Here is a 21,820-nt window from a genome sequence, read left to right as displayed (position 1 = left end):
AAGATCAAATTAACTGTAATTGCTTCAGTTTAAACACAGATTTTTTTTAACTGCAGCATTAATCCGAGGTTCCATTGTTAAAGATGAGTCTAAAAGCACCCTCAAGACCCTTGACTTTTTATCCACTGAAAGACATGATCCACTGAAAGACATGACCAAGCCAGCAAGCAATATAACCTGATCTGGTATAGAACTCTGATTAATAGCAAACTACAGTAGCTTAGTTTTATCAGCAATCAATTTAATAATATTGTACAGAACCAGCTTTAAATCTTATTGATAGCAGACGTCAGTTTTCTAGATAACAAATTAAAATTCTCATTTATAGAGAGCATAATAAAGATATCATGTGCCAATGAAAACATCTACTCACCTGATTCCAGCATAACTATTAGAGGTCATAACATTATACAGCAGATAGGTGATCCCTGAGGGACTCCACAGGGAGGGACCCAAAAGGGGGATGAGCAGTTATCCTTTCTGACCATATATCATCTATTTCTCAGGACTCTATCAAACCATTTTAGTGTATTCCAAATCCCTCTAATCTGTCCAGTAATAAACTTTTTTTTTCATCCCCCCCCCCCCCCCCCCCGGACTCATAATTTAGATTTAGCTGATGCCTTTCCATGAGTAGTTAAAAGTGAGTTACATTCAGCCATAGTAGCATTTCCTTGTCCTTAGGGGCCTTTCACTAAAGTTTAGAGTGCACTAACGGTTTTTAGGATGCACAAAGTGCTACATGCACTAATTCCATTAGAGTGTGCTGAGCTTTAGTAAACGGGCCCCTAAGTTTGTACTTGAGGCAATGGAGGGTTAAGTGATTTTACTCAAGGTCACAAGGAACGTCCGTGGGATTTGAATCCTGGCTTCTCTGGTTCTCAGTGTGCTGCTTTAAGCACTAGGCTACTCCAGTCACGATGCAAGATCCCCTTTTTATTTATACCCAGCATCCCTTCCCTCCCTTTTTCCAGTGAACTTACGTTTTCTTTCTGCAGCTTTTTGTGTGACTTTTGTGTAGTGTAACCCAGTTTGGGAGAGGCACAGCAGGTGTAACGTTGAAATTTTGCCAATTTGTGCTAAAGCAGATGCCCACACTGTAGTAAACTAGGAATCCCTACCTTGGGAAATAAAGATTTCCATCAGTGAAAGCTGTTATATGTGTAGTTTGATCCATTCTGTAGGGAACAGTCATTGTGGACTGAGTTTTCTTTTGTTTGTTTGTTTTTTAAATTACAGTACCCACTGTAATTTTTAAAAAGGCACTTTGTGAGAGAGGAAGTAGTGAATCTCTGACTTAAATAATCAACAAAGGGTTTCTGCCAGGTACTTGTGACCTGGCTTGGCCTCTGTTTGGAAAACAAAATACTGGGCTGGATGAACCATTGGTCTGACCCAGTATGGCTACTCTTATGTTCTTATGAGATACTGGCCCAGGTGTAGAAGAGTGTGAAGCATAGCAGTAGTGTTTATTCCAATATACATATCGCTGTTCAGATTTACTTTAACCAGGTTGTACTGTGCTTATCAAGACCGCACAAGGCCCTTCACACTTCTTAACTGAAGAAATAATCAGGGCCCTTTTAAATCTCTTTCTTGGCCAGAATCGGACTGATGTGCAGTGCCAGCATCGGTGGCAGAAGGTGCTGAATCCTGAGCTTATCAAGGGCCCCTGGACCAAAGAAGAAGATCAGCGAGTAAGAGCATATCAAACATATAAATTGCGAGTGACCGTACTCACCCGCAAATGCGCAGTAGAGACTTTTCCTCTCTGTCCCGCCCCCGTGTCAAAACGTGATGACGGGGGCGGGACAGAGAGGGAAACTGCGCGAAGGGGAGGGAGGGAGGGAACTGCCGAGGTCGCTGCCGCCCCCCCTCCACCCAGCCCGGGCCCTCTCTTCGCAATTCAACTTACCGCGCCGAAAATGCAGCAGGCAGATCAGCTGAGCTGTCATCGGCCTTCCTTCCCTGCCTCTGTCCCGCCGTCGCTGACGTTACGTCGCACGTGGGCGGGACAAAGGCAGAGAAGGCCAACGGCAGCTCAGCTGATCTGCCTGCTGCGGTTTTGGCACTGTAAGTTGAATCGCGAAGTGAGGGCCCTGGCCGGTGACTCGGGGGGGGGGGGGGGGGAACGGTAGCGGCGACCTCGGGGGAAGGGGCGGCGGTGACCTGGCGAGGAGGGTAACTGGAAATCTCGCCCATTTTAACGGGCATAACGGCTAGTGTTATATAACTAAAATGCAGCCCTGTCCTCTGTGCATCAGGCTTCTCTCCCTAGCTCTTTTGGGATAAAGACAAATGAAGTCTTGTGACTACACTTCTGTATGGCTGAAATCCAGTGACCCCCATGGAAACTGATGCAGCCGTTACTTTTCCACAGCAGACAGGTTGCCAGATGAGCACTAGTCCTGGCAAGGATTTCTGACACCCTGGCATGTACCACTGCTGGCAGAAAGATCCTATATACTGGTAGAGTAGGTTTGACTTAAGAGAGCTGTTGACATGTTTGTCTGCGTTTTTTGTTTGAAGGTGATAGAGCTGGTGCAGAAATACGGGCCCAAGCGCTGGTCTGTGATCGCTAAGCATTTGAAGGGTAGGATCGGCAAGCAGTGCCGAGAGAGGTGGCACAACCATTTGAACCCAGAAGTGAAGAAAACCTCATGGACAGAAGAGGAAGATAAGATTATTTACCAAGCTCATAAGCGACTGGGGAACAGATGGGCTGAGATTGCCAAACTGCTGCCTGGAAGGTAATGCCCTGTTCAGTTACTCCCTGAAGAAGGGGGTGGGAGAGAAGGGTGGAGGTGCAGGGATTGGGGGTGCAGAGTGTGTGTGCAAGTGGCAGAAAAGCGTTTTTTTTTTTTTTTTAAAGCACATGGTTGGCACATAGCAGTGGTTGTCTTTTTCTTGGAGTGTGTTTTTACTTTTCTTTCATTTTTAAAATTCTATAATAATATAACAGCTTGTTACAAAAGACAGGACATGCATACACTCACACTTCATTTCGGAATGCTACTTTCTTCAGTAGTTCAATGTACAGCAGACTGTTAATATCGCATGTACTTTCCCCAGGGTCTAGATGTACACATGTGCTTCTTCCTGCAGCTAATGGTATGCACATTGTTGAATGCCATGTGTATTTTTATGTATGCATATGTTTGGTAGTATTCAAAAGGCTGTTTGATGTGCTTAAATATGTTTTACCGGCATGAAATCTGTAGAAAATTGTTTTCTGTATGTTCCCCATAACACAGTCATTATTGTATTTTATATTCTTTTAAGGTTAAAGAACAATTTTTGGTAGGCTACTAAGAGGAGACCCTAAGGCATGTTTCCCAATCAAGGCCATGGCACACCTATATTTTCAGAAGCGTGCAGCACACTAACCTCCAGAGACCAGTTAGTGTAGATATGGAAGAGGGCTCATATGGTTAGAAGAAAAGTTAGGAAAGTACTGGAAGTTGCTCCAGATGCTTGAAGGACTCAAAGGAAGACATTCATGAAGGGGAAGAGGAGTTGGTGCCGAGCACAACATGTGTGGTGCACAAAGCAAGGCCAGGCTCTCCATGCCCTTCATGCTGCCTTTTTAATTTCCGCACTCAGGGCGTCATCCTTTTACCTAGGAAGAAGAGAGGTATATGATGTGTTTAGACAGAAAGGAGCTCCTGCATGTTTAAAAGCCGCTATTGATGTTGCTTGATGATGCGAGGTTCCTAAGAGCAGAGCCCAGGTGGTAGTCTGGACATGAGCATTAGGCACCCCTCAACAGCTCTGAAGGTACAATGCTGTAGAGAAACAATCTGTAAATGTCCTGAAAGGTCAGCAGTGATACATCATTTGAAGAATTAGTATTCAGTAAGTGTATATCAGTTAAAGTGAGTTTTGAAGTGCAACACAGATTATTGCTACAGTAAAATGAATAAATAAGCACTTCCAGTAGAACTAAAGCACATACCCCCAGATTCTAAAGTTGTGCGTGCAAACCCAGTTGTATTCTGGATTTGTGTGCACAACTTAATTAGTTAACAAGCCAATCAGTGCTGATAACTGCCACTTAAGCAATTGACGCTAATTGGCATTAATTAGAATTTACATGCAGAACTGTCTAAGCATACTCTATAAAGTGATGAACATAAATTCTAAGTCGCATAGTTGAAAAGGAGGCATGGCCATAGACATGGAATGCGTGGCTCCTGGGCATTTCTGGAATCTGTGCAAATTGTTATAGAATACACCTGGTCTGCGTTTTACTTGGTGTAAATTGCCATGACTAAATTTAGTTGCGTGGTTGGGCACTCGGCATACTCTATAAACTGTGTGGAAATTTAGGCTTATGCTATAAAATATGCCTAAATTTAGATGTACTTTGTAGAATACGTGTAAGTGTATTTTGTTTTGGCGCTGATTTTTTTTTAGCTGTGATATCTAGAATCTACTCCATAGTGCATTTATACATAGAAATATAGAGGTCAGTATTCAGTGGGAGTTAACCAGGAAGGAGCTACTACTACTCAGTTTAGCACAGATATTCAGTGGCGCTTATCCAGAGAACATGATTACCACAGTACTATCCAGTTAGTGCCGAGGAGGAGTTGGGCCATACCTCGAATATTGTGTTCAGTTCTGGTCACCGCATCTCAAAAAAGATATAGTGGAAGTAGAAAACGTGCAGAGAAGGGCGACAAAAATGATAAAGGGGATGGGATGACTTCCCTATGACGAAAGGCTAAAGCGGCTAGGGCTCTTCAGCTTGGAGAAAAGACGTCTGAGGGGAGATATCATAGAGGTCTATAAAATGATGAGTGGAGTGGAATGGGTAGACGTGAAGCGCCCGTTTACTCCTTCCAAAAATAATAGGACTAGGGGGCATGCAATGAAGGTACAAAGTAGTAAATTTAAAATGAATCTGAGAAAATATTTCTGCACTCAATGTGTAATTAAACTCTGGAATTCGTTGCCAGAGAATGTGGTAAAGGCGGTTAGCTTAGCGCGGTTTAATAAAGGTTTGGACGGCTTCCTACAGGAAAAATCCATAGACCATTATTAAAATGGATTTGGGGAAAATCTGCTTATTTCTGGATTAAGCAGCATAAAAAATATTGTACTTTTTTGGGATCTTGCCAGGTATTTGTGACCTGGATTGGCCACTGTTGGAAACAGGATGCTGGGCTTGATGGACCTTTGGTCTGTCCCAGTATGGCAATACTTATGTATTTATGGAAGTTATCAGAGCACTGCTGATATTCAGTGCAAGTGCCCGGATAACTATCTGGGCAAGTTGGGCCAGACAAAAGACCGACTAGCTATCCGGATGCTGGCTCTGACTATGGGCTACCAATGAATTGGATATTTAGTACTGGTATCTGGGTATGGCCTCACTCTGAGTATCTAGGTTTAAATCGGCCCACAGCTGCCAGTATTTAACAGAACGCTGATCACCACAGGCTGAATATTTACCCAATATTTTATTTTTATGAAAAGGAGATTTGTAAAGTACCTTCCTGGTCTCCTTCCTTTTTGCAGAATCAACAGTGTGAAGCCTGTTTTATAAACCTGGCTCTCACTAAACATGTTTGTGACCCTTCAGCCACTGCTAAACCAAGAGGCCTGTTTACAAGAGTGCACTAATTAATTAACTCATGAATTAGAGTTTGGTAACCATAACTACCTTTACTACCCCAACTGCAAAGGAGTGAAATATAAATTAACATATGCATCCAGTTTCTCCTATATAAGTACACAAATATGGAACGAACTACCTAAATCAATAAAAACAACACACGACATAAATAATTTCCGTAAATTATTGAAAACTAACCTATTCAACAAAGCATACTGCAATAATCCATCCTAGATACCAGTTAGTCAAAATTTTACACCGAACCTTCACTAAACATAATTCTGTATTTCCCGATTGTCTATACTAATCAACAAGATTGAAGTTTAACATTCCTGATTGTCCAAGTTAATCTATCACGATTGAAGTTAATCCAACACCTTTTATTTTCTGAAATGAAAATGCACTTTCTATAACTGTATACCTAATCCTCTCTGTCTCTTCACCTTAAATATTTTTTTTTTATTTTTATTACATTTGTACCCCGCGCTTTCCCACTCATGGCAGGCTCAATGTGGCTTACAATGGGCAATGGAGGGTTAAGTGACTTGCCCAGAGTCACATCGGAACTCAGTTCCCCAGGACCAAAGTCCACCACCCTAACCACTAGGCCACTCCTCCACTCTATATGTATTTCTGTTCCCAAATTGGTGATCACCATTATGGAAAATGTAAGCCATATTGAGCCTGCAAATAGGTGGGAAAATGTGGGATACAAATGCTATAATAAATAAATAACTGCGCTGTCATGACAATTAAGGCATGCTAGTTCTTGAGCTACCTGCTTAGTCTGTTATGAGACAGGAAATGTGCATGCTATGGGCAGGGAATTGCACAGCATTTTACTGCATGCTATCACTGTTGCAGTCAGCACAGATGTACTTGCCACCTTCTAAAAGGGATGGTGGTCAGTACATTTGCGCCAGCTGTGATTATAGTACGTGTAGTGAACGTGTGGTAACTGTATGGGAGCGTGCTGACAATGCCCCCATTGGTTAATACACAGGCTTTGCACTCACCATATTTTAAATGTTAACCTTTATTCCACAAAAGCAGAAGTGAGGAGGAGGTTGGGAACTATAGGCCAATTAGTCTGACCTCTGTGGTAAGCAGATTAATAGAAACACTTCTAAAACAGAGAATAGTGAGGTTTCTGGATATCCAGTGGATTGCAGAACCTGAGGCAGCATGGTTTTACTAGAGGCAGGTCTTGCACAAATCTGATTTCTTTTTTTTGACTGGGTGATCACAGAGTTGGATCAAAGTAGGACGCTAGATGTGGTGTACTTAGTAATGGTAATGGTAAATCGGTTTTCTATCCCGCTATTACCTCGCAGTTCTAAGCGGGTTACAGTTTTTAAGAAGCCAGTTTCATTTAACTGGGAAGAAGGGCCACAGTAATAAATTCAATAATTGAAAAAAAATACATATTAATTAAAGTAAAGAATAATTACAAGTGTCAATAATTAGAATGAGATACATATTTCTGAAACAAGAGGCTTTTCAAAATTTTCCTAAAAATAATATAAGACTGAGAAGATTTGAAAATAGATGTGATCATAGTCCATAATCTTGCCGCTTGAAATGCCAACCCTAATTCAAAGAGATGTAATCTCTTTTTCCCTTTTGATGATGGGAAAGAATAACCTACAGTACCAGTGCGTCTTGTTCTCAAAGCATAAGTAAATATAAAATGTGGATATAAGTAATCTAGTGCCAAGCCACGTAGAAGTTTAAAGAGAAAACATGCCAATTTGAAATAAATTGTGGCCTCAGTAGGCAGCCAGTGTAATGATGAATAGCTGGAAGTAATCCTATTAAATGTGGACAATCCAAATATCATTCGATCTGCTGTGTTCTGTATCATCTGCATTCTCCTTACCAATCTTCTGTTACATCCTAAATATACCAGATTACAATAATCCAATTGAGAAACTAAAAGAGACTGGAACCAGGATTCTAAACTGATATCGTTCAAATAACTACACACACATCTCAGTTTTTATCAGGAAAAAAACATTTCTTTTGCTAATGAAGAAACCTGTTTTTCCATGGTTAAAGCACTATCAATAAAAACCCCAAACATTTTAATAACTGTAGAAAATTCAAGGTAAGTTGGAAAATCATTGACACAGTTCTGTCCAGATGACTTTCTCTGTATGGGCCCTAAGAGACTGAGTTATGAACTGTTGAGTAGAAGATGACGGACAGTAGTTGTAAATGGAGCTCACTCTGAGGAAAGAGATGTCACAAGTGGTGTGCTGCAAGGCTTGATTCTTGGCCTAGTTCTTCCTAACATTTTTGTAAGCAATATTGTAGAAGGGCTATTTGGTATGATTTGCTTCTTTGTGGATGATACCAAAATCTGCAGTAGGGTAGACATCCCTGATGGTGTGGATAACCTGAGGAGAAGGATTTAGCTAAGCTTGAAGAATATATATATATATTTTTTTTACATTTGTACCCTGCGCTTTCCCACTCATGGCAGGCTCAATGCAGATTACATGGGCAATGGAGGGTTAAGTGACTTGCCCAGAGTCACAAGGAGCTGCCTGTGCCTGAAGTGGGAATCGAACTCAGTTCCTCAGGACCAAAGTCCACCACCCTAACCACTAGGCCACTCCTCCACAATCAGAATTTGGCAGCTAAGATTTAATGCTAGAACTATCAAAACCTGATGCGAACATTACAGTTTAGGGGGTGAAGTCTTTCTGTACACAAAAGAGAAGCAGGACTTGAGGGTGATTGTAAGTGATGATCATAAGGTAGCCAAACAGGTAGAAAAGGCAACAGTAAGTTAAGCTCTGGAACTCTTTGCCGGAGGATGTGGTAACAGTGGTTAGTGTATCTGGGTTTTAAAAAAGGTTTGGACAAATTCCTGGAGGAAAAGTCCATAGTCTGCTATGAGAGAGACATGGGAAGCAACTGCTTGCCCTGGGATTTGTAGTATGGAGGGTTGCCACGATTTGCGTTTCTGCCAGTTACTTGTGACCTGGCTTGGCCACTGTTTGGAAAACAGGATACTGGGCTAGATGGACCATTGGTCTGAACCCAGTATGGCTACTCTTATGTATGTACTTATATTTTGCTTCATTTCTATGTTTCTATGTAAATAGGCCAGTAAACCTTACTTTATGGGACCACTTATACTTAGTTTTAGTGCAAAGAGGAAGAAGCAAGTGATACTCATTGCAGCGATGTGTGAAATGCAGTAGGCTGGGTAGCAGCTTTAGGATCCAGGAGCTCGGGCAGTAGATATCCTGTCTAAACACAACCACTGCTAGATATGACCATTAGAATGAGTAGTTTATATGTTTATTTGTGTTACATTAACAGTACCCACAGGACCTTGATGAAATGAAAGCAGCTGGGTGTGCCACTTTGAGGGAAGCAAAGGAGAAGGATAGTTGTTCAATAGAATTTTTTAAACCCCTTTTAAATAAGTTTAGCCTTAGTCGCTTCTTGTCCTGATGCAGTAGAATGTAGAATAGTAGTATCATCCAGTAAATACATTATTGAATTAATCATTACTTCATCCCTCTGTATTCAGACTGGCTCAGAGGGCTAGTGGAAGTACTGTACAGGCCCTGTGGAGGGTTGTATGTTGATTCCTGGGCTAGACTTATGGCTGGAAAGGCTGCAGAGAAAGCAGTCATAATCATTACATAATAGTAAAAGAGGGTAATTTTATATAGTAACATAGTAAATGACGACAGATGAAGACCTGTATGGTCCATCCAGTTTGCTCAACAAGATAAACCTTTATATATATATATATATATATATATATATATATATATATATATATATACACTAGTAAAAAAGGTCTGTTTCTGACACAAATGATACGGGCGCTAGCAAAGTTTTCCTCGGAGTGTGTATGTTTGAGAGAGTGTATGTGAGAGTGACTGTGTGTGAGAAAGAGAGTGAATGTGTGAGTGTGTGTGTGAGAGAGAGAGAGTGAGTCTGGCTGTGAGTGTGTCTGTGAGAGAGAGTGTGTGTGTGAGAATGAGAGTATGTGCAAGTGCGTATGTGAGACACAGTGTGAGAGAGAGAGTGTGTTTCACACAGATACAGGTGTGCGAGAGAAGAGAGTGTGTGTGAGACACAGACTTTCTGTGAGACTGAGTGTATGAGACCAAGAGAGTGTGTGAGTGACTGTGTGAACACATAGAGATTGATCTGTATGCACCTGTGAACTCTGTCCTTTGTATACATGTTCTGGCAAATAGGCAGTATCATGTCATTGCTTGTACTTTTACACTAGTCAGTATTTATAGCAGACCACTTACATGCAAAGTGTTGAATGAGGGAAAGAGGACCCAAACTATAACTGCGCTATGCAAGGTTCCGCATTAGGAGTCACCCGCCCAAGAAAAGTTCTAGGTGTCATCGTTGATGATACATTGAAACCCTCTGCTCAGTGTGCAGCGGCAGCTAAGAAAGCAAATAGAATGTTAGGAATTATTAGGAAAGGAATGGAAAACAAAAATGAGAATGTTATAATGCCTTTGTATCGCGCCATGGTGTAACCACACCTTGAATACTTTGTACAGTTCTAGTCACTGCATCTCAAAAAGGTATAGCGGAATCAGAAAAAGTACAGAGAAGTGTGACGAACATGATAAAGGGGATGGGATGACTTCCCTATGAGAAAAGGCCAAAGCGACTACGGCTCTTCAGCTTGGAGAAGAGACAGCTGGGGGGAGATATGATAGAGGTTATGAAATACCGAGTGGAGTGGAACAGATAGATATGAATTTGATTACACTTTCCTAAAATATTAGGACTAGGGGTATGCAATGAAGCTACTAAGTAGTAAATTAAAACAAACCAGAGAAAATATTTCTTCACTCAGTGTAATTAAATTCTGGAATTTGTTGCCAGAGACTATGGTAAAAACATTAGCCAGGGTTTTAAAAAGGTTTGGACAACTTCCTAAAATAAAAGTCCATATGCCATTATTAAGATGGACTTGGGAAAATCCACTGTTCATTTCTAGGATAAGCAGCATAAAATCTGTTTACTGTTCTGGGATTTTGCTAGGTAACTTGTAACCTGGATTGGCCACTGTTGGAAACAAGGTACTGGGCTTCATGGACTTTGATCTGTCCCAGTAGGCAACGCTTATGTTTCTTACTTCCCTTCTCTCAGGTTTAGGGGCTATGATTGCAGTGTTCCAAAATGATCTCAGATACATGGTGCCTAGCTGAGGCTGTGTCTGCAATGAGTGGACATTGGCAGTGGGTAAGAGGAGAAAATCTCCAGATAGTTGGAAATTAGGGCTCATGGCAACCGATCTCAGCCATTATTCTGATTTGTGCTGAAGGCCCAAAGGAGCAAGAAAGAATTGTTGGGTCAAGAACAAAAATTGCTTTTCATAAGGGAGGCCACTGTGATGCTTATTGTGAGACATTCTTTGCGATTATTGTATCCTTATATTTTTGTGGCTTGATATCCCAGTCAGTGTTACAGACCATTATTGTGAGGCTTACATTAAAAAACATTGGATATGCATGCGGTTTTCAGTGTTCAGCATAGTCTTGGTGGACCATTGGTACCTTCAGTTTTTGTAGCCTTATCAATATGTGTCTGTATCAGTAATTCTTCATTCACATTTGACATCTTGGATATGCCGTGTTATAATTATCAAATTGCCCTTTTCAGCACTACATTTTTCAGAATTCCTGTACGGCCCACAAAGAGCCCACTGTTATCCAGGATCAATGTGGCTATTTAAATTTTACATTACCATTACAAATAAAGGACTAGGTTTATGTGGAGGGGCATAATGGAAAGGGACACCCAAGTTTTGTTGAGGACGTCCTCACAAAACATCCCGATGGAGGGGCGGGGAAACCCGTATTATCGAAACAAGATGGAAGTCCATCTTTCGTTTCGATAATACGGTCGGGGACGCCCAGATCTTGAAATTTAGGTCGTCTTTAGAGATGGTCGTCCCTAGACTTGGTCGTTTCTGATTTTTGGCGATAATGGAAATCAAGGACGCCCATCTCAGAAATGACCAAATGCAAGCCCTTTGGTCGTGGGACGAGCCAGCATTTGTAGTGCACTGGTCCCCCTCGCATGCCAGGACACCAACTGGGCACCCTGGGGGGGGGGGGGGGCACTTCAGTGGACTTCATAAAATGCTCCCAGGAACATAGCTCCTTTACCTTGTCTGCTGAGCCCCCCCACCCCCCCCCCTAAAATCCACTACCCACAACTGTACACCACTACCATAGCCCTTATGGGTGAAGGGGGGCACCTAGAGTGGGTTTTGGAGGGCTCGCTGTTTCTTCCACAAACGTAACAGGTAGGGAGGGAGAATGGTCCCTGCGTCCGCCTGCCTGAAGTGCACTGCACCTACTAAAACTGCTCCAGGGACCTGCATACTGCTGTGATGGACCCGAGTATGACATCTGAGGCTGGCAAAAAATATTTTTTAAGATTTTTTTGAGGGTGGGAGGGGGTTAGTGACCACTGGGGGAGTAAGGGGAGGTGATCCCCGATTCTCTCCGGTGGTCATCCGGTCATTTCGGCCATCCCTGCGAAGAAAAGCAGTTGGGGACGTCAAAAATCAGCTTTCGATTATACCAATGTGGACGACCCTGTGAGAAGGACTCCCATCTTCCGATTTGTGTGAAAAGATGGACGTCTTTCTGTTTAGAAAATGAGCCCAAAAGTGGTGCTTTGGGCGCGTTAGCGTTTTTAACATGCGTAAATGGTTTACGTGCATTAAATGCTAACGTGTCCATAGAAATGTATAAGTGAGTTAGCATTTAACGTGCCTTAAATTTACAGGCGCGTTAAAGACGCTAACGCACCTTAGTAAACATACCCCAAAATGAGAATTTATACCAAGAACTAAAGGAATATATTTTCTGGGATATATGCACGCATTTGTGGTCTGTTTATGCGTGCATTAAAAAAAAGTTAGTATAGATAGTGTGCGTTTTTCAAATGTTTTATTATAATTGGATCCATATTGTCTCTAGTGGATAAACCAATATATATTACAAAGGTTTAAGTAAGCTTTGCCTCTGTTATTTTGGTCCTGTTGTTTTAGACCAAGAGTGTACAAGTTCAGTTGTCAAGGGCCACAAAAGGATTAGATTTTCAGAATTTTAATGGAGGCAGTATACATGCAGATCTCGCTCAGAAATATTGATTTGATATTTCCGAGAGAGATCTGCATGTTTACTTCCTCCTTTGAATTTAAGTCTATGTCATACATATTCATCAGGGTTATCCTGAAAACCGAACCTGTTCGCAGCCCTCAAGGAATTAAATCATCGGCTTTGTTCTATGGGGTGTTTTAATATGATGGAAGGGAATATATATATATAATTTCTTTTTCTTTCTGTCTCTTGCAACTTGCTGTGTATTCTTGATTTTCTTTCATGCCTGTGATAAATTGGCTTTCCTTTTTGTACATGTTTTTAATTGTATGCTGCCTTGTCAAGCTACACAGAAATATTAAAACTCCTAATAAACCATAAAACAGTATGGATTTGGGGATTGGGGATGATGGGTAGATTGTAATTAATGATATGTTTTATGTTCAGACTATACATCACTAGAAAAAGTGATTGATTAGTAAATGTAATGTAAATAAATAAAATTTGATGTTGGTAGGACACCAAACTCCAAAGTTATTATGGAACACATACAATTACATGGATTATAATGATCTCATAGGCTTCCTTTTCCTTCAGAAAAAGGCAAACAGTGCATTTGTCTACTTAGATAAAACAAAAATGCAGAACTCAAGCTACTTGTAAGTTGGCTGAGCATTGCCTATGGATTGCAGTTTTCAAGTCTTGCCACAGATATTTTTTTATTGGATTCAAGGCCTGGGCTTTGATTGGGCCCTTTCAAGGATCTTTGAATAACTTTTTCTTAGGAGTGCTTTTACTAAACTTCATTATAAAGAGGCCTTAGTGTGCTCTTGCGCAAATTTTTTCTATACACTAAGGCCATTTTTACCACAGACAGAAAATGGCTGATTTTGTATTTGTTCTATTGAACAAACAGAGAGGGTATACAGCATACGTAGAAAGTACACAAAAGTTTCCAAAAGAGACAAGACTAATACAGGAGTTCACTTCCTGCATCGCGACTGTCTTTACTGGCAGGAATGCTTGACTTGAAAAGTTTTTATTCATCTATTCTCAGAGGCATTGAACGCATAAACTATTTATACACCTTGCGACAAAACTCTGACCCCTGAGGCAGGCGTTGTTTTATGCCGAAACACGGCCCGTGTCGGGTCATTTAACAATAAAATACTCCTGTTGTCTCAGTCTTGAAGGCCCAGTGTTGCTTTTTTTGTTTGTGTGTTTGTTCTATTAACAGCCATACGCTAATGTTGCCATCAGTGATCTGTTGTGGAACCCACTTTAATCTTTTTTTTTTTTTAATTATTTTTTTTTACCGCTTTAGTCTCTTTAATCTGAGAGCATGGCTTTAGTTGCTCTGCATAAATAGTTGTTGTAGAGCTGATTAATAAACATGGACCTGTCTAACCTGAATACCTGTGGCTTTCCATTCATAGACTGAAGTTAAATCCCCCAAAATCAAAGGTGTTATGGATCAGCTAGACACACATGCTGCCATCCCTTCCTCCTTAATTTTGGGTGTCAAGATTCCCTTGAGAAATACTATGGTAGGAATCATGCTTGACTCCCATTTAAGTTTTCAAGCCCACATACTGTGTCTGCCCTGACAAAGAAGTTTTTTTGTCTTTCTACACAAAATTTGTTTCCTTTGCCCATAACTTGATAAAAAGGACCTCTATCTCCTCCTTGACTCTTAGTTGTCTGGATTATGGAAATGTCCTTATATCTCATTTTACTCTCTAAAACGCATTCAGCTTGGTCAAACAGACTGTTACAATCAAATTTATGGAAACTGGAGAAAATGTATCTCACCTCTCCTGGCTAACCACCACTGGTGTTCCGTCATTTACTGAACTAAATTCAAGATATTAGCCTTAGTCTTTAAAATCCTTCTGACAAATCAGCCCAAACTACTTACCCATGGACCGTCCCAAAGCAGTCTTCTTATCGCACTCCTATCCAGTGGAGTCCAGTTATTGCTCTGTATTTGGTTACCAAGCCCAGTGCTTTGAATCTCAGTTCCCGCTTCGTTAAGATCTGACTCTGCCTACTCCATATTCAGATCAGACCTGGTGTTCACACAGGCATTTAGCCAGCTTCACATCCCACCTCCTTCCTAATTATACTACCCTTTGAGCTTCAGCACACTGCCTCTGTTGTTTTCTTCATTTAAATTGTAATTTTCTCCCTTAGCTATTTTCTCTCATTAATTACATAACCCTGCTTCTAAACCCTTTTCCTCCTCCCATTTTTGAAATGTGAACTGATTGTTGTGTACCTAGAAGGCAGTATATCAGTATAAAAAAATGTAAATTGTAAGCCAGCCTCTTTGAACCAAAACCTGTTTTTGGATAGCAGCGGGATACAAAAACGCGAGCATAAATAAATAAATATAAACTAAGGGTCTCTTTTACAAAGTGTGCTTACTGCAGCAGAAAATATCTTACCATCGGCCTTATTTTCGAAAGTGATGGGCGCCCATATTTCGACCCAATCGGGAGCTGGGCGCGCGTCTCGCAAGGCGCCCAAATCAGTATAATCGAAAGCCGATTTTGGGCGTCTTCGCTGCACTCCATTGCGGGAACGAACAAAGTTGACGGGGGCGTATCGGAGACGTGGTGAAGGAAAATACCTCAGGAACCAACTTTATTGACACTTAGCATACACTTACCAGTGTTAATGTGGTTAGATTTCATTCGTTGGTCATAAAACCCCTTTATACTTTTTTAACATTTATTTCTTTAATTCTAATTTCACAGTAACAGCTTGCATTTGCACTTTTCTTAAAAATTCATCCATCCGACTGGTCCCATTTCACTCGACGATCAGGCTTCTTCAGGGATATATTCTAATTTAGTTCAGCTTTCACATCACCAAAATTACAATCTCGTCACCATTAAAGTGTTCATTTAAAAAAAGATTTTCCTTGTCTTGAGGTAGTCAGCTCTTCCTTCCCCAATGCCAGACTTTCTCTTTACAGTCTTCCTCTTATCAGTCAGCTTGCTCATCTCTCAAAAGAACAACCCAAATACTTTTACTTTCTAAGTGCCTCCCTCTCTGTATGGCTTTTACTTTAGTCCCAAACCCAGAGTGGATAATGTGATACCAAATACCTATTTAAGCAATCTTATGTAAGAGAGCTTATAAAAGAAGAAAGGGAAAAGGCCTCAGAAGGCTGTGGTAATACAGCATCCTATGGACCAGTCTGCAGAGTGCTCTCTTGGTGCCCTGTTAGAGCCCAATTAGTGCTATATCCACTAGTCCCCAGTCTATCATATTCCAGAAAAGCCCTTTCAAAATCTTCTTATTGTAGCTTTCACCAATAATGTGTAAACATTTAGTTGAAAAGCTAAAGTGTTCTGTTTTAACTTTAGTTCCCCATAAGGCATGACTGACTTGATCTGGATATGGACACAACAGTGAGATGACTAAATTTGCAGTTGACAACCAAAACTATTCAAAGTTGTTAAATCGCGTGCGGACTTTGGGATTTTGCAGGAGGACCTTAGGACTGACTGGAAGACTGGACATCCAAATAGAAGATGAAATTTAATGTAGACAGTTTCAAAGTGGTGCACATTGTGAAGAATAATTCAAATCCTAGCTACTTGATGCTAAGTTCCACATTAGGGGTCACCACCAAAGACAAAGATTTACTCATAGGTTCATCATGGACAGTACATTGAAAACACGAGGTTTTAGATGTCAGGCTACAAATGGTGGAATGCATACCCGAGAGCATACGTTGTGTTCCCCAAGTTCTGAAAGCTATTGAAGACTTTCCTTTTTAAGAAGTTCCTTTGATGGATGAGGCCTTATCTAGAAATCGTAACTTGCTCTATTCAGTGATCAATATTAACTGAACCATTTTTTCGTTCAGGGGTTATTTTGTATTTATCAATTTCATGTCTTTTGTAATGTTATTTGTAAATTGCTGTATCCACATAGAGCCGAATTGTCATTTGATTTTTGTGGGATATAAATACAATAAATGAAATTTAACTGAAATCTTCTGCTGCCTGTGTGGCAATGGCCAAAAAAGCAAACAGAAGGTTATGAATTATTAAGAAAGATATAGAAAATAAGTACAAATAATATTATTATAATGCCTGCATGTCTCTCCATTGTGTGTCCTCACCCTTGAGTATTGTGTGTGCAGTTCTGGTTTCTGCATCTCAGAAAAGATATAGCAGAATTAGACTACTACTACTACTACTTCTTAACATTTCTAGAGCGCTACTAGGGTTACGCAGCTCTGTACAGATTAACAAAAAGGACAGTCCCTGCTCCAAGGAGCTTACAATCTAATGGCTGAAATGTCAAGTTGGGGCAGTTTTAGATTTCCTGAATAGAGGTATGGTGGTTAGGTGCCAAGGCGACATTGAAGAGGTGGCTTTGAGCAAGGCTTTGAAGATGGGCAGGGAGGGGGCCTGGCGTATGGGCTCAGGGAGTTTATTCCAGGCATGAGGTGAGGCGAGGCAGAAAGGGCTGAACCTGGAGTTGGCGGTGGTGGAGAAAGGTACTGAAAGGAGGGATTTGTCTTGAGAACGGAGGTTACGGGTAGGAATGTAAGGGGAGATGAGGGTAGAGAGGTAGGGAGGGGCTGTAGATTGAGTGCATTTGTAGCTTAAAAGGAGAAGCTTAAACTGTTTGCGGGTACCTGATCGGAAGCCAGTGAAATGACTTGAGGAGAGGGGTGATATGAGTCTAATTATATTCAATTGTGAAAAAATTGAAGACATTTTATTTGATAAATTTTTATTGTTTTATTTTTTGATTATGTAGTTCCTCTACTTTTTCTTGAGTTTTTTTTTATTGTAAACTGCTTGATCCTCGCAAAATGGAACTAGATGGTCTATAAATTTATATTAGACTAGAAAAAAAAAGGATCAACCTCTCAGACACAACCTGTTTTGTGTTTGTTTTCTTTTGGAGTGAGAGGAATATTGCAAACTATGTAAGGCCCTCAGCACCACAGAAAAACATTTTCACATCCAACCTCTTACCCCCATGGTAAGTATGATCTGCCGCACCTGAAAAACAAATTCTACTGATTCTAACTGGGTAGACAAGGGTAGAGAAGAAGGGCATTCAAAAATGATGGCACTCTTCTAAAATGAAGAAAGGTTCCGGGCCATGGATTTCATATACTTACTGCCTTTCAGTGTACAATTAAGAGTGGTTTACTTCTTATATACAGGTACTTTCTATTCCTAGTGTCTCACAGTTTGGGGCAATGGAGGGATAGAGACTTGCCCAAGGTCAGGAAGAGCCACAGTGGGAATCAAATTCAGTTCCTCAGGTTCTCAGCCCACTGCACTAACCATTAGGCTATTTCCTCCACTTAAGAGGTTTAGGGCTTTCTTGGAGAAGAGCAGTGATGGGGGGATAAGAGGGCTATGAATACTGAATGGATTAGAATGAATAAATATGAATCTATTGTTTCTACTCTTTCAAAAAGTACACTGCAGGAAGTTATGAATAGTTAGGTCTGGAACTCGTTGCCAGAGGATGTAATAAAGCAGTTAGTGTATCAGGGTTTAAAAAAGGTTTGGGACAATTTCCTGGAGTGGAAAGTTTTATAACTGCTACTAAGGTAGAGCATGGTGAAAAGCCACTATTTACCATGGGATCGGTAGCATGGAACCTTGCTACTCTTTGGGATCTGCCAAGTACTTGTGACCTGGATTAGCCACTGTTGGAGGGAGGTACTGGGCTGATAGACTTTTAGTCTGACCCAGTAATGACAATTCTTATGCTCTCTAGGTTTAGAAAAGGCAAGTAATTATATCTGAAATCCAAGCTGCAGAGTGCCTGTCGAAAGACAATCGGCTCATTGAGGTTACACCTAGTACACATCCCCCCCCCTGTTGGGCAATTCTTGTGGTGATCCAGAGGAAGCAGAAAGAAAAAGAAATACCCTGCAGCACTCCTCTCTGACCCCAAGAAAGTGTTAAGTATATCCCCTGCATAGACACCTGTTGGTCGAACACTCAGCAATAGACCTGTGTTTAGGGTACAAGTCATAGAGGCAGTAAGTAAATTAATATGTTTCTAGCCCAAAGGGGGGGGGGGGGGGGCGGGGGGAGGCCACGCACTGGAACGCATCTCTGCCCAATATGTTCTTGTGTACTCTGCCTGCCCTCACCCACTGTCAGTGTAACCATGTCTGTATCATGGAAAGTAAGCTTGCAAAGTTAAGTATTAGGATAAAGCACCCACTTTCTGCTTTAATGGTTTTCCGGTCATAGGATATGAATACTAAGCCCGGCTGTAGGCGTGCAAACTTTTTAGCGCGCGCTAATGATAGATACCCATTATATTCCTACGGGTGTCTCTAGTGTTAGCGCACGCTAAAATGTTTGCACGCCTACAGTTGGGCTTAGTAAACAGGGCCCTAATTTTGGCACTGCACCTTGGCATAAATATAAAGAAGGTATGCAAAGTTAAGTAGAGTACGTGAATTAGTAGTAAATGATCAGAAGTAACAAATACAAATAAACAAAAGCGTGTAATCTGTGAATTTTACTAACTGAACTTCTTTTTTAATGTAACTACAGACATATACTTGATATTGCTAATTGACAGTGTCTTGCAAAGTTCATCAATGTATTCCCTATTTACAAGTAAGTATGTCGGTGGGTTTTAAAATTTTTATATGGTACCCATTCTGCAGAGTTTTTAAAATGGTTTTATGATTTTAAAACACCTTTACTTTCATCGAGATCATGTCATTTCTTGCTTTGACATTTCCATCTGTAAAATTTATTGCTTTAAAGCATATTTTCCAACCGTTTTTGTTTTCTCTGCTGTTCATCTGTGGAATAGTTTACCAGTACAGTACATTTTATAACAATCGTTATGCATTTCGGAAAGCCTTAAAAACAGGAGTTTTGTTTGCTTTTTGTAATATCCTGATTTATGTTTCAGTTTAATTCTTTTGTTACCTTGCCTTGAATTCGCTTTGGGAGATTTGTCGGGTTATCAGACTGGATAAATATAACAAGCAGGAGGTAACAGAGCTTGGCTTTAGGGCAGTTTCACTTACAGTAACTTAGATCATGACTTTGGAAGACACACGTAGAGGCATATTTTCAAAGCACTTAGACTTACAAAGTTGCATAGTAAACCAATGGAACTTGTACTTGAAAATGAGCCCCATTCTATAAAGGGTGCACTGCCTTATATAGAATAGCACTTAGGTGTGAATCCCGTGCCTAACTTTTGAGGTATAAATGCTGGTGCCCAAGTTAGGACACAACAGTAAAGGGGTGGAAAGGACCCAAAATCAAATGATCAGTCAATGCTCCGAAAGAACCCTTTATTCAGATCCAACACGGTCCGTGTTTCGGCTAGAACAGCCTTCTTCAGGTCAATCTATTGGTGTTCAGTAATATGTTAATTGATTGATGGAGCATTTAGATATCTTGACAAGCTTTTTAACATGCTGCCAGGAACAAATGTGTTCCGTTCCTATGGAGAGTGTGAACCCCATTTGTCTTTGTCTGGTGCTCAGGTTAGGCGCACTTAGGCCAAATTCTGTAATTCCACGTGCAGCTTTTTGGAACACCCCTGGCCACACCATTTTTCAGATATAAACATTGGGTGCAGATTCTTATAATGAGCAGCCAGATGCATGCACAACGTCTGATCAGCCAATTAACTGCAATAATTGGTTGTTAGTGCTCAATTATTGCTAGTTAAGGGCTTGTTAATCGATTAAGTTGGTTATGCGCCCAAATTTCGGCACACATCTTTGGGCGCGATTTATAGAATCTGGGGGATAGAGACCTGTGTACTGAAGGTTTTCGTCGTCTCATTGGTCTTTTGGAGATTGGAGGTAAAAATTTAGTACATTTGATAATCATGCTGTACATCACCTTGGGTGAATCTCTCTTTATAAAGGTAGCTAATAAATCCCAATAAGTGAATACATATTAAAAGTACTTCTCATGTTTGGAGTGTTTCTTAGGTGCGCAGAGATATTGTAAGAGATGAGAAATGATAAGCTGGAGTTGTTCAGAGCATGTATTAGATATGAATCAGAGAGACAGAGGAAGGCAGGTGACATTGCCATATTTTTATTTTGCAAATGAGCTCTAGTGGGAATGCAGTAAAGGCTGTTTGCACCTCTGTGTGCTACTCTGTTTTCCAGAGTTTAACTTTCATGTGAATGAAATATTCCTTTTAACAATTTGTTTTCATTTTTAATGTACATGTTTCTGTGCAGAAACTGATAACGCTATCAAGACCCACTGGAATTCTACAATGCGACGGAAGGTGAACAGGAAGGTTATCTTCAGGAGTCCTCCAAAGTCAGCCAGCCTGTGGTAGCCACAAGCTTCAGAAGAGCAGGTCATCTGCTAGGGTTTAACCCTACGCCGCCCTCCTCTCAGCTCCCACCAGCCACCCAGCCCTCGGTCACCAGCAACTACTCATACTATCATGTCCCCGAGCTGCAAAACGTAAGCTGGTGAACATGCATGATGACTTTACAGACTTTTCTTTTTGAAAAAAGCAGAAGTTAAAAAATAATATGCTTGTTTGATGGAGCCAGTTTGACCCACTCCACACCCTTACTATCTCTCCCCCACCCCCACTAAGTTAGTGTATATGAATTTCATCACTCTTGAAAAATGTCAGATCAGTAGCACCATTGTAGTGATGTCCACTATTTACCCATAATACACACAGAGCAGGGTGGTGATTTTACAAGCTCCCTTGCACTGCCCTGCAAGAGAGCATCACCACAGCTTGGGAGAACAGCATCATAAGTAATGAAAGGGTAACACAGATGCCATATCATGCCTTGCTCATGAGACTTCCCTGTTAAAATGCTAGTTAACTTCAGCGTTTGATTTTGATTTTTAGGGATATGAGATAGCCTTTGCTCTGATGGTATGCCTAATTATTCATTTCACACATCTGACACTTTAACATAGGAGGGAATTCTATAAATGGGTTCCTCCATTTAGGTACCCTGAAGCTGCGCGGTAAGAGCTTATTCTTTAACGGAACCTGGGCACCTAATTTTTGTTATACAATAGTTGTGTAACTTTGTACCGGTGTGCTAACATTTAAC

At 40.9% G+C, this 21,820-nt stretch overlaps 1 protein-coding gene across 1 annotated transcript in view; it reads left to right on the top strand.

Annotated features, from left to right (window-relative positions):
- Positions 1–21,820, top strand: part of MYB (MYB proto-oncogene, transcription factor) — a 99,252-nt gene that overhangs the window by 19,972 nt on the left and 57,460 nt on the right. Inside the window, 4 exon segments of the mRNA XM_030198450.1 lie at positions 1,605–1,697; positions 2,530–2,755; positions 20,969–21,016; positions 21,019–21,203. Of these exon segments, the coding sequence (XP_030054310.1) occupies positions 1,605–1,697; positions 2,530–2,755; positions 20,969–21,016; positions 21,019–21,203 (552 nt within the window).

This window comes from Microcaecilia unicolor, chromosome 3 (genome assembly GCF_901765095.1).
Source record: "Microcaecilia unicolor chromosome 3, aMicUni1.1, whole genome shotgun sequence".
In the NCBI taxonomy this organism is placed as follows: Eukaryota; Metazoa; Chordata; class Amphibia; order Gymnophiona; family Siphonopidae; genus Microcaecilia; species Microcaecilia unicolor.
The sequence above is the reverse complement of the archived record's forward strand: the minus strand, read 5'-3'. Positions and strand labels throughout refer to the sequence as shown.